The sequence below is a fragment of the Akebia trifoliata genome, chromosome 4 (genome assembly GCF_017979445.1).
Source record: "Akebia trifoliata isolate Shusen 1 chromosome 4, ASM1797944v1, whole genome shotgun sequence".
Classification (NCBI taxonomy): Eukaryota; Viridiplantae; Streptophyta; class Magnoliopsida; order Ranunculales; family Lardizabalaceae; genus Akebia; species Akebia trifoliata.
The window spans coordinates 15390271-15404015 of NC_141378.1; the positions used below are offsets into that span (position 1 = coordinate 15390271).

The window sequence follows — 13745 nt, forward strand, 5'->3', positions numbered from 1 at the left end:
GGCTCATAAGTTTTATAACTTCTCTTATGAGTCCATTTAGTGAAACTTTCATTTTAAACAGGCTTGAACCCCAATCCACACATCTCTCACGATTGAAGTGACGACATTGCCGAGCTCATCATTTTCATTCAAATAAATTTGATTCTCTGCATCGTAGTCAAGTTTCGGAGATTCCATTCTGCTGGGAAGAATTTAAAAAGGAAGAAGAAACCATTTTCAAGTATTTTGAAGATGTATGTAAAAAATGTATGATTTTTTCAAATTTTTCGTTTTGCTTTTGGATGAAAATCGATCAAGGATGGTTCTTTCGGTTTGAAATCATCTACACATGCAAGTCACTATGTCCAGTTTTAAATCGATCTTTCCATGTATTTGAAAGGCTCGAAAAATGAAAACAGTGGGTTTTACCAACGTCGAGCTCACCACTTTTTATTGTCAAATTCAATATTTTATCGTCGAGTTCGATATTTTTTTAAAAATTGTCGAACTCAACATTAAAAATTGGTAAACTCAACAATAAAAATGTTGAACTGAACAATTAATAATAATAATAAATTACATCTAAATGTTGAAAATTAGATATTTCCATTCATCATTCACAATATAAAAATAAAAAAAAAATTCATCGAAAATTATTAGAATCGCTATTAGGAAACCCAAGTATGTGAAGAAGATGAAAAAAATGATAGTTTGTGTATTTCAAAAATATTATAACTTGAGATGAGGTTGAGGGACCATTCAGAATTAAAAACTTTACTAGATGGACTATCTAGCAACCGTGCAAAACTCAGGGACTAATTACAAAAAAATCCCTCTGCCATGATCCTTTAAGTAATTTTTCCTATAAAAATTTTGCACTGGTTGTCAATATGATGTAGCCCCCCACCTTCTTCGAGCTAGAGTCATCAATGGAGGAAGCGGATCCTCTGTAGCACAAGGTTCCAGTAGCATACTTTTAATAGTTGAAAGAGCGCCACATCAACGTTGCAATTAAATCCCAAACTTTAAATATTAAGAGTTTAGTAGCCATTCAGTTGTCCTAGTATACTAGAATAGGCTTGTCAATGGATAGCCAAAATTCGAATTCGAAAAATCAGATATTATCCGAAATTTTCGAATACTGAATTTGGATTCAGATAGTTTTAAGTATTCGATAGCGTTTCGGATACGAATTCGGATATCGATGAATTCGATTTGATAATAACTGATTCGAAAATGATAATATATGAATATTATTATAATTTAATTTTAAAATAAATGAATTTGTGTTTTTCCTTTAGGGTTAGAACTTAGAAGTTCTATTGAACCGATTACAGACCTCAGCCCGACAGCCCCTCATCGTCTTCAACAATCTCAACGGCTCAGATCCTCATCGCGACATTGCAGATTCACTGTTCGGTACTCATCTTTTTAGCTAGTTAGGGGCAAAGCTGAAACTTTGGTTTGAGAAGAACTCAACAAACCCTCATTTTTCTTCTTCTCCGATCTCTCTCCTGTCAACAACTTTTTCGGCGTCTCCACCAACAGCTAGAGTTTCTCCATCTCGTTATCGTTTCATTGGCAATTTGGCCGGAAAATCTCACTGGAAGTTGCAGAGCTCTAGAACTTAGGGTTTTGGGAGATTTTGATTAATTTTTTTTTCAATGTTCGAGGTGTTTTTAGTGGAAATCTGTTATGAGGTTTTTTGAATCTAAGTGAACTGAGTTGAGGAGATTCAAGTTTTGAGCATTTAAGTATGTGATTGAGATTCAAGTAGAAAAAAGCTTCTTTGAGCTTCAAAAGAACAAAATCTGGTTGAGATCCAATCATTTTTGTTTTTTTTTTCGTAAAATGATCCGATAGAAGCTTCTCTAAATCCTTTTTCGGTGAGTCTGACGGAAAATTTACCGGAAACTTGCACCATGAAGACACTCTCAAACGGATCAATGCCAACGGTGACAACAAAAAATTCAGATAATTTTCGAATAGTAAATAAGTTTCAGATAAATTTCGGATGGCTTTTGAATTCGATTTTCAATTGGATTCGAATTGAATAATATCAGATATCCGATAATTTATTTGGATACGAATTCGAATATTGATTAATGATATCCAATCGGATTCAAATTTAAATTTGGATATCACTAAAAAAAAATTAGATTCAAATTTAAATATAGCACTATCCGATCTTATATCTATCCGTTGACAGCTCTATATTGGAAGAGTCCCTTGTCCCATTACTTCGAGAATAATAAAAAAATACCCACTTGAAGTAATAATACATCTCTAAGAACTTGTGTTAATTTACATTTTATTATCTTAAGATCATAAAAATAAATAAATAAATAAAACCTATAAACAAACCACAAAAAATAATTATATTTCTTATCTGTTCATGCCATGGCTCTGATGCATATCGCAACTTGCTCATCAATCTCCAAGCAAAGACCTTGTCGTTTCATATTTTGATACTTAATATTTTAAAAACTCGAGGTAACTTTTTTTTACCTTAAAAAAATAATAATAATTCTTTATTGACAGTAGCTGAAAATATCTTAGATATTTAAACCAACATTATAAAATTCAGAATCAACCTGAGCTTGTTGTAGATGTTGAGCTTGTTGAGTTCAACCCAATCTTTGATCACGACCATTCATTAATGGGCCACCTCTTTTATCATTTACATCCCGAACATCAAGTTGATCGGACGATGGAGCTTGTTTGGTACAACATTGACTTATAGATAGCTAACCAATTTGAATTAGAGCATCGTCACTGTCATCAAATCCTTATACCAGAGATTTGGGGTAAACTAATCAAATCTTGCTCGTCTATTTTATTCTATTGAGCATCGTTGAATAAGAGATTTTTTGCTCATAAGAAAGTCAATCCAAAATTTTACAAAATTCTAATTGACCAATGTGTGTAATTTTATAAATTGGTGATATCCTCAATAATTATGAGAAATCCTAGATTAATTTTTTTTTTAACAAAAACTTTTTCTAGTTGAATTGGAGTGATGTTATGCGAAGAGCAACTTAATATTCATCACCAAACACCCCCTTTTAAGGGTTGGATCAATTCTTAGACAGCTAGATTAGAAATAACGTCAACGGAGTTGGGAAGTACTTTTATCTTATGTTTAGAATTATCATAGTTGTGAAAATAGGCATAAAATAGAAGAATGAAGAAAATGGTTAATTTCAAGGTATCCCTCCAAGTTTTGGTGAAAATAAAAGACACCCCCTTCGAACTGATGACAAACCCCTTGACTTCAGTCTTTCTTGAGAGACTAACATAAAATGATTGAAACACCTTTTCCTTCAATTCCTTCCCAAAAAACCTTGATTTTCCCTCCAAAATCTCTTCAACTATAGCATTTTACCATTGTCCTCAACCTCAAAATTATATCTCCTACGGCTTCCAAACCTCAAGAACAAGATAGTGTTTTCGTGGAGGTTGACGATAATGGGTTAAAGAGTATTTTATCGGAGAAGTTAAAGATAATGGCTTTTTCTTTTTTCTTTATTATTTATTTATTTGTGGGGGGGGGGGGGGGGGAGGAGAGAGAGAGATAATAGAGGATTTTTGGCAAGCCAATCAATATTAGGGCATTTCGGTCATTTTGTCTGTCGTGAAAGACCATGGTCAAGGGGTATGTCATCAGTCACCAAAACTAGGAGGGTGCTTCACAATTACGAAAGAAAAAAATAAATAAAGAAATGGAAGAAAATATACATATTGAATAACAACCCATAATTCTTCCATATTTTGAGATTCTGTTATTTTGACCGGGAAGATTCCTCCAATTGTACATTATCAGGAATCTGAAGTCTTCACAAAACTTTTCTATTCTCTTTTGTTATAGAAATCTTTCCTGTTTTTAAATCTCAAAATCACCACCTAATTTCCACTAAGGGTATGTTTGATTGCATGGAAAGTCACTTTCCATGGAATTTGAAATCCATGGAAAATTAGTTGTGGAAAATAGGTAGGGTTGGAAAATCAAATTCCATTGTTTGATTTCACTTGGATAAAATCATGGAAAAATATGAGAAAAAAGAAGAAGAGGAGAAGGAGGAAGAAGATGAGAGGAGGGAGAGGGAGGGGGGAGGATGTGGCGTTGAAGGTGGCGGCGACGATGACGGCGTTGGTGGCAGTGACGATGGCGACGATGGCTACTGTGACGGCGGTGATGACGGCGACCATGGCGGCGACGAAGGTAAGTGAGGAAGATGGGGGGAGAACGTGGTGGTGGTGGTGGCGGAAGAGGTGAGGGATGGAGAAGGAGAAGAAGAAAAAGAAGAAGAGAGAGAGAAGGTGGTCGGAGATGGAACCGACGGCGACGGCGATGGTGACGACGACGACGATGGCGACGACGGTGAGGTTAGTGTAATGGTGGTGGTGGTGGTGGTAGGTGGTAGGGAAGAATTGAGGATGGAAAATATGGGTGGATTTCATTTTCCCACCTATATGGGTGGGAAAGTGAAATCCATGATTTAGTGGACTTTTTGAATGGGGTGGAAAATGAATTTCCATTTTCATGTGCAATCAAACACTTGAAAAATGTCATTTTCCATGGAAATTGATTTTCCACCCTATTTTCCATGTGCAATCAAACATACCCTAATTAAAAACCTCTTTACTTCAATTTCCAAGACATTTAAATTTGAACACCACCTTACCATCTAAAGAATGTTTTAATTGTTTTTAATAAACATTCAAACAATCAAACCCACCTAAAAGATCTTCTTTTCCCCTCTTAGCATTTGCAGCAACACTTTGGCTTTTCAAGTGCTAATACATGCCATGGACGCTTTTCGAATGTTTCTTCAACTCCTCTTCTTTCGATTCGTTACTTCAGAAACCAGCTTCATTTATAATGGGTTTCTCCATTCGAATTTGAGCTTATTCGGAGCTTCGTACGTGAGTTCCAAAGGCATCTTAGCGGTAACCAACGATGCTAGCAGACTCATTGGCCATGCATTCTATCCTTCTCCCTTACAATTCAAGGAGAACACAACCGACGCTTCTGTTTTCACCTTCAGCACCACCTTCGTCTTCTCCATTTGTGCCAAGTATGCTGATCTCGGAGGCCACGGTCTCGCTTTTGTAGTCTTATCCACTAAAGAACCAAAAAATTCTCTTCCTAACCAATATCTTGGCCTACCAAACGAAACAAGCAACGCCGAATTCTCCACTCAGGTTCTTGCAATTGAGTTCGACATCGTCCAAAATGTCGATTTCAATGACATTAATGACAACCACGTGGGGATAGATATAGGTAGCTTGATCTCTAACATATCTGAACCCGCGGCTTACTACACTGGGAACAACCACAAAGACAACCATTCGATCAATCTCAAGAATGGAGATCCTGTTCAAGCATGGATCGAATACATTGGCAAAGAAAAGTTGATGACAGTCACAATATCTCCTTTTGGCATCCCAAAGTCAGATCAGCCTTTGATCTCGTACCCTATCGACCTCTCATCGGTGTTAGCCGAGTACATGTATGTGGGTTTTTCAGCTTCAACCGGTCTGCTCACGGCAGCACATAATGTCCTTGGGTGGAGCTTTAAGATTGGTGGAAAAGCTCAAGATTTAGATTCATCCGATCTCCCGTCTCTAGTGGAATCCACGAAACTGGTGCATAAGAAGGGTTTCGCCGTGGGGATAACTTTGGCTTGTATCGCTCTTGTTTTCTTGGGGATCTCTGGTGCATTTCAAGTGGTGCGTTGGAGGAAGCATGGTGATGCAGTTTTAGAAGATTGGGAAGTAGAGTACGGAGCTCGAAAATTTGAATATCGCGAGCTCTTGGCTGCAACCCGGGGATTTAGGGAGCAAAACCTTGTCGGCGCTGGAGGATTTGGGAGTGTCTACAAGGGGGTTGTTCCAAGCCTAGGCATTGAAGTTGCGATCAAACGGGTTTCTCACGACTCAAAGCAAGGGATGAGAGAGTTTGTAGCGGAGATAATGAGCATGGGAAGGCTTAGGCATCGGAATCTAGTGCAATTACATGGTTGGTGCAGAAGGAAAGATGAGCTCCTCCTAGTTTACGAACATGTCTCAAATGGAAGCCTCGACAAACTCTTGTCCAACAACGCAAAGAAAGTCTTGAATTGGGAACGAAGACACGGGATCCTGATTGGGGTTGCCCAAGCCTTGTTGTATCTCCATGAAGAATGTGACCAAAGGATCGTGCATAGGGATGTGAAGCCGAGCAATGTACTCATAGATGAAGACCACAATGCCAAGCTCGGGGATTTCGGGCTCGCTAGGATATGTGATCACAACTTTCATCCTCAGACAACCCATATTGTAGGGACTCTTGGATACCTCGCTCCCGAGCTCACTAGGACGGGGAAAGCCACGACCAGCACAGATGTGTATGGTTTTGGTGCACTTATGCTCGAAGTGGCTTGCGGAAGGAGGCCCATCGAACCACAAAGGAGTGCTCAAGAATTGGTTTTGGTGGATTGGGTTAAGGACTTACATTCGAGAGGAGAGATCATGAGAGCCATTGATCCAAAGTTGGACTTCTATGATCCAGATGAAGCAAAGCTCGTTCTTTGCCTTGGCTTGCTATGTTCCCATCCCACCCCCGAATATAGACCTAGCATGAGAAGGGTTGTGCAATTTCTCCAAGGAGATGCTAGCCTTCCTCCGTTACCCCCTGATGTTCATCTCGAGATTCCAATTTTGATTCCCGATTCATCTGATGTTTATCAAGACGACTCCGATCCTTCATCATGTAGGATAACATCTTCCAAGAGTACTTCTAGTTTCACAAGCTTTGACAAGAAAGCTATGGCTGACCTAGGTACCAGAGCAACTTGTTAAATGGTCACAAAGAGGTAACCTTCACCACATTGGTTGAGTGGATCCCCATATCTATTAAGATGTTCCTTTCGCGCAATCTTTAGCAAAGTTCTCGCAATATTTTTCAGGATTTACAAGAATCATGGCAAAGTGGTTTCACTTTGGATGTTAAATGTTTCTTTAATTGGATTGAATCCTTATCCTGCATTTAAAGAATCCAACTACATCCACGTTCCTTCTTCAAACCAATCTTGTTCATCAAATCCAAAACCCTTCTAGATTCCTCCACTCTACCTGTTCTATCATATATATTTGCCAACATTACATAACTTGTAGCATTACTTGGCTCCAAAATCCAAAGCTCACAAGCTGCTATTTCCCCAACCTCCGCATTACCGTGAACCAGACATGCACTAAGAAGAGTTGCCCATGTTACAGAATTTGGTGTGAAGGGCATCGTACGCAAGACATTATGTGCATCACCTATTCTACCTGCTCTTCCAAGCATATCAATCACACAAATATAATGATCCAAGCTTGGATTGATACCATAATTTATAATCATTGAGTTAAAATACTTCATCCCTTCATCAACTAACCCTCCATGACTACAACTAGTTAGTAATGCAATGAAGGTGTTACGGTTAAAAACACCCAAATTTAACGCCTTTTTTGCAACTTGTAACGCTTTTCTAGAATGACCATTTTCTCCAAGGCCTAGTATGAGAGAATTCCACGAAACAATGTCTTTCTCAGGCATGTTAATAAATATTCTCTGCGATTCTTCGATATAACCGCATCTTGCATACATGTTAATCAGCGAATTACATGTATAAACATTGCTCTGGAGAAGCCCACACTTAAGGGTGCATGTATGAACCTGTGTCCCAAACTCAAGCATTGTGAAGGTAGCACAAATAGTTAGGACAATAGTGTACGTAGATGGGTTGGGCTGTGTTTGAGACTCCTGTGACCTCATTAGCCGGATAAAGAATTTTAGAGCTTTGGCCCCATGACCACTTTCCGCTAACCCCGAAATCATAATGTTCCATGAAAGGCTATCTTTTTCTTCCATGGAATCAAACATTCCAAACGCTTTATCAATCAAGAGATGACGGGCATACGCACCCATCATAATATTCCACGAGCTCAAGTCCTTCCACTTAAGCCCATTGAAAATCTTCTCTGCATCAGCTAAATTTCCTAATTTGGTGTGTAAATCAATCAAGGAGTTCTGAACAAAAACACTTTCTTTTCGTTCTTCATCTAAAAGCTTAATTATCAACCCATGAAACTGCATTGCAGTTACAAGTGACTGCAAATCCAAACACGCTTTTAGAAGATTACTGAAAGTATACCAATTGGCTATTATCTTTAATGTGAAAAAATCACCATAAGAGCTCGCAAAAAGCTTCAAAGCATTCAAAGGCTGGTGATTATGAGTGTAACAAGAAATCATAGCCGTCCATGATATTACATTCTGGTCACAAATTGGGAAGGAATCGAATAACTCATACGCTTCAGAGACATAACCAGACCTCGACAAGCCTGTGATCATCAATGAGTAAGATGTCGGATTCGGATGTGGCATCTCTTTGAATAAACGACGGGCTTCATCTAATTGATTGGATTCGAGAAAAACGGTGAGCATTGCGTTCCAAGAAACTTGGTTTCTTTCAGGCATTCCTTCGAACAGTTTCATGGCTTTCTGTAATTCTCCTGATCTACCCAATTCTGTTAGCTTCTTTGTACAAGAGATGACTGTTTTCTCCAAGGAATTTTCGCGCAAGTTTTGTAAAACGGTTAACGTTCGCGCCAAAACCCATCTGTTCTTCCTTGCTTTCATGTAAGCACAGAGAAGGCGCATTACACACTCTGTTAATTATAGTTTTGAGAGACGTTCAAGACTTGTTTGAATTTGCCTCTTTAGTCTCCAATAGAGCCCACTAAGGTATCCTGCATTTCTACTTAGGGTATTTAATGGGGCGGGTCATGACTCGATATCCGATCCGATTCGATTCATGTGTGTTTAGTGTTGTACCCATATCTGGAATCAGGATTCAGGACCGTTTAAATACAGGTTGGGTTCTGATCCATGGTGTTTATTTCATTATGGTATATTTAGCAATCAAAAATTTAGAACTTAGAGTGATAGTTTTGCAGATTTGATAGTTATTTGTTCCGGGTTGGGCCATTACTGGTATGGATTATATGACATGGATCCTATCGGATTGTCTCATGTAAATTTAAGAGAGATTTACCACACAAACCATTTTATTACAAAAACTCCCATACTTTATCAAATTTGTTAGTTACTTACTTTATGAATCTAATTAGTATGACTGAATAATATTTCAAAACTTAGTAAGGATTGTTGGGCTCACATAGACCTATCTCATGAAAAGAAATCAGATTCAAAAGCACAAAATTCAAAAAGTGTTCGTTTTTTAATTTGGTCCAAGGTGTGAAAACGATGGCTATCGAACTCTCAAATTTAAAACAAAAAATCAAAGGTGAAAATTAACTTTTCTTTTCAAAAGAGAAAAATCAATTCAAAGTTCTTAGAATTTTGCTCTTTATAACTTGGTGGCATTTGATCATGTCTTTAGATGTCAAAAATTGATGTCCTTAGGACCCACTCCAAGGTTTGTTGAGTAACAAACTAGATATAGTAAGGTTCCCTTAGAGTTATTGTATTTAAATACTAACAGTTAGGTCTGTCTGGTAAATCTTTCAAAATTTAAATCCACGTAAGTCACTTCAAAATTTTAGAAGAACCCGTGGTATTTTTGTGTTTATTTCATGTCCCTACTTTTTAGTTAGTATTTGAAATACCTCCTTGGAGACATCATGTGTAATGTAATCCAAAGGCGTCGGTTCTACCGACATTTTGAAGTTGGAAAACAAAAAAGATGGTTGCTTTAAATTATGAGAGATTTTATTGCCACAACAACTTTTGCTAACGTCACCTCAATTCACAATTAATATTTGAAATACCTCATTGGAGACATCATGTGTCATGTAATTCAAAGGAGTGGGTTCTACCGACATTTTGAAGCTGGAAAAAAAAAAGATGATTGTTTTAAATTATGAAAGATTCTATTGCCACACCAACTTTTTGTTAACATCACCTCTTTCATATGTAAATTATCAAAGAATTAGCACACATTTGGGATGGCATTAGCAAAAGTTGGAGTGGCAATAGCAGCTCTTTAAATTATATGGATTGAATTTATGTCAAAAATGGATCTAAATGGGCTTAAGAGGGTTTGACATATAGGTGCTGATCCAACCAGGAAAACACATGAACGCGCACAACCCACATAAATCATGCATAGTTAGAAACAATTGTGAGCTCTTGTGCATCAATAAAAAGAAATTGTGAGCTCTTGAGTATATCGAAACAAAAAATGGTAAAAATGAAGGAGATGAACAACATTATATTCTTACTGAAATGGAACGACCTTTGTCTACTTCTTAAGATCCATTCAATAAGCGGAGCTTTGTAATGATATGTTGATAGTGTCAACTACATATGTTCTTTTACATAGGTTGGCCACTAGAGACCTTTATAATGCAAAACGAGTTAAGAGTGTATATTTAGGATGAGACTAGGAATAGGGTTCCGTACAAGAATCATTTTTGTCGGTGTGTAATTATGTTTGATGACGTGAATCAATAGGATACGATCATGTGGCCACTAATGTATGAGAAAGGTGGGTCAAATGAACACATGTAATACATTAAAAGCTAATAAAACTCACTCGGTGGATGAGTCATTCCAATTGATACCCCCCATGTGTCAACTCCACTAGGTCCATAAAATAATTCAACTAGAGTACACATGGGAAATCTACAAATTATTTGTATTTGCAAATGTTTGGTAAACTACAAATAAATTCAAAGAAAAATTCTAGATAATAAAATAGGACGATTGTCCCCCCTCCCCCCTCACATAAAAATGTATCTCGAGGAAAACTTTCAGTTTTTATTGTCTTTCCTCTTTTGCTCATTTTTCATGAATATCCTTTCACCTTTATATGTTGTATTTCCTCTTCTCCCATTTTCAAATAATACTCATCTAACTTTATTGTCTTTCCTCATCTCCCCTCCTCCATCTTCTCCCTATTTTATCAATAATACCCCTCCAACTTTATTGTATTTTCTTTTTTACCCCTTAATCCCAGAAAAGAAGTCTTTGCCAAAGGCACAGGAAAACTCTAATTACTGAATACACTCGAAGTATGATTCTTCTTGTTAAATGCCTTTTAATTTTTAGATGACAACTTAATTATCTAGTTAATAGAAGAAAAAAAAAACAACTAAATGCCCCCTCGTATTATCAAAAGATTTGAAGTATCTAAAAATACCTTTTATCACCTCTTTTACATTCCCCAATTTTAATTTCCAATAACTTCATTTTTTTTATCACAAATTGCCATAATGTATTATGGTTGGGGTGTCAATGGATATCCATTTAATTCGAACCAAAAATCTTGATTCTAGATCCCTTTTTTATTGGAATAAATTAGAATCAGATCTAAAAATCAAAATGATCGAGAATTGAAACCTATAGGAGACGAGAAAGTTGAAAAAGAAAATCTTTCATGGTTCTGATTTGTAGTTCAATTAATTTGAGAATTAAAGTCAATAGGAACTAGAGCCAAGAAAGTTTAGAGATTTCGATTTTGACTTCTTGGAAAAGTCAAAGTAAAGGGGTGAGAAAGAGAATTTTGATTACTTTAAATATTTTCATTAGGTAGGGGGACCTTCCTTTTTCCTTCTTTTTTTAACTACGGTATTCGAGTTTCTAAGAGCACTTGACTAATCCTCGATTGCATTCCCCTCCCCTGACTTAGATAAATCCCTAAGGGTCACCTAAGGGGGGGATTTGAACTCAAGACCATAGTTAGCAATTCGGTGGACGGGGAAAAAATTGTATGGAAATAAATCGGGTACCATTCGGAATAGTAATGCACAGATTCGCTAAAAAATTCGTTGAAAAAACGTAGGACAGTAAAAATACGATATGAAAATAGTTCGAGAATGATTCGGATCAAATAATTTTTAAAATTTTCAAAAAATCGAATATATATAACATATGATATGACCTAACAATTATAATCTACTAATCAAATTATCAATATTTAAATTAAAAATATCTTAAGTAAACAAATAAACAATCCACAATCACATTCATCCAATAAAATATATATTCATAATTAAATATTTAGTTTTAATCCATCTAATAATCAATGTAAATTAAAAGTATAAAACATGTTAGACTAATTAATGCCAAAATCATTATATCCCATGACCAAATTAAATCCAAAAAAAATTTCTTGTCGTTTTTAAAAAGTTATTAATGCGAAGTAAACGGAAATTTCATCGGACGATAAATGGCTAATGAGTAAACTCCACGGTGGGTTGGTGGGGGCAATTTTCAACTTAGGTTTTTTTTTCCTTCTCTTGAGTCTTGAGTTTTAAAGTGAGAACAGGGAAATATGGCATATTTTAATAAAATACTTACAGAATATACATACAAATCACGATTTAGTCGTTGGGATTCAATGATCCGCGAATTAATCTGAATCTTTGAATCCAACGCTAGTTCTGATCGAAAAGAGTAATATATGTCTAATTCGCAAATCAATCACAAATTTACTAACTATGCTCAAGACCTCCACTTCCTAATGCGAAGTGTGAACATCTCACCAACCCTTGCGGATTGGAAGGAGAACTTTATGTTTATTATTTTTTTAATAAAAATGCTTTACTCACTAGATTGGACACTAGGTCAACACTAGGCTGACCTGACAATGCATAAAAATTGTGGATTTTTTAAATTGTATCTGGAGAAAATAAATCTATGATTATTTGTGCATTATCAAGTCAACTCAATGCACAAATTTACTAACTATGCTCAAGACCTCCACTTCCTAATGTGTAGTGTGAACAAAACCTGACAATCAATCGCAAATTTACTAACTATGCTCAAGACCTCCACTTCCTAATGCGTAGTGTGAACATCTCACCAACCCTTGTGGGCTGGACGGAGAACTTTATATTTATTATTTTTTTAATAAAAATGCTTGACTCACTAGATTGGACATTAGGTCCAACATTGGGTTGATCTGACAATGCATAAAAACTATGAATTTTTTAAATTGTATCTTGAGAAAATAAATCTATGATTATTTGTGCATTATCAGGTCAACTCAATGTTGGACCCAGTGTCAAAAACAAGTGTAGCATGACTCTTATTTAATACTAATTGAATTATTAAGTTCGCCACTTAAGAATTTAACAAAAATAAAAGAAAACCGAAAGTATTAAGATGTTGGTGTAGCTCTCATGGCTTTTCAACTCCCACTATAAACCAAAACACGCCTGCTTCTCTTTCTTAAGATCGTTGGTAAATTAGTTATAAACTCTAATCAATCGGTCAACTCCCACCAAGCCTAATGCCTACTTTTTAAAATGTTGCAAGTCATACGAATTGTCAACGCGTCAAGAGAGTGTAATGCTGATTCCATTGCCACTGTCTTGTAGGGTTTCTTTGAGGTCAAAGAATCTCCCACTTTGTAATAATTAAGATTTCTTATATTAGAGTCAAACAAGATTAATTTGTCCCCTTATTGTCTTTGTTTCATAATTCTATAAGACTCTGTGCATCATCCACATTTCATCCCAATTTAAAACTAGTTCTTATTTTTTCTTTCATCAACTCCTCCATTCTTGCCACTGTGAGCAATTGTAGAGTTGCTATTGGCACCCAACTTTTACTAATCCCCAATTAAAAATAGAGAAAATAAGGTGAATCTCCATTTTGTGGTTTGAATACGACGAAATTCTGGTTTTAGTCCATTCATTTAAGTTCTCAAAACATGTTTTTATAATGAATTTATTATTTTTATAATTTACGAATTCATTGATAAAATACT

The 13745-nt window shown here is 36.3% G+C and overlaps 1 protein-coding gene and 1 pseudogene across 1 annotated transcript; one reads left to right on the top strand and one right to left on the bottom strand.

Moving 5' to 3' along the window:
• Nucleotides 1-4120: 4120 nt before the first annotated feature.
• Nucleotides 4121-6822, top strand: LOC147404091 (L-type lectin-domain containing receptor kinase SIT2 pseudogene; annotated as a pseudogene).
• Nucleotides 6823-7009: 187 nt separating this feature from the next.
• Nucleotides 7010-8668, bottom strand: LOC147404092 (pentatricopeptide repeat-containing protein At2g13600-like). The gene has a single exon (XM_086437667.1). The coding sequence runs from the start codon at nucleotides 8666-8668 to the stop codon at nucleotides 7010-7012; it is 1659 nt and encodes a 552-aa protein (XP_086293793.1).
• Between the last annotated feature and the right edge of the window lie 5077 nt (nucleotides 8669-13745).

Excerpts from the sequence above, each read along its gene's own strand:
- LOC147404092 (XM_086437667.1), bottom strand. The coding sequence starts at position 8,668 with ATGCGCCTTCTCTGTGCTTACATGAAAGCAAGGAAGAACAGATGGGTT.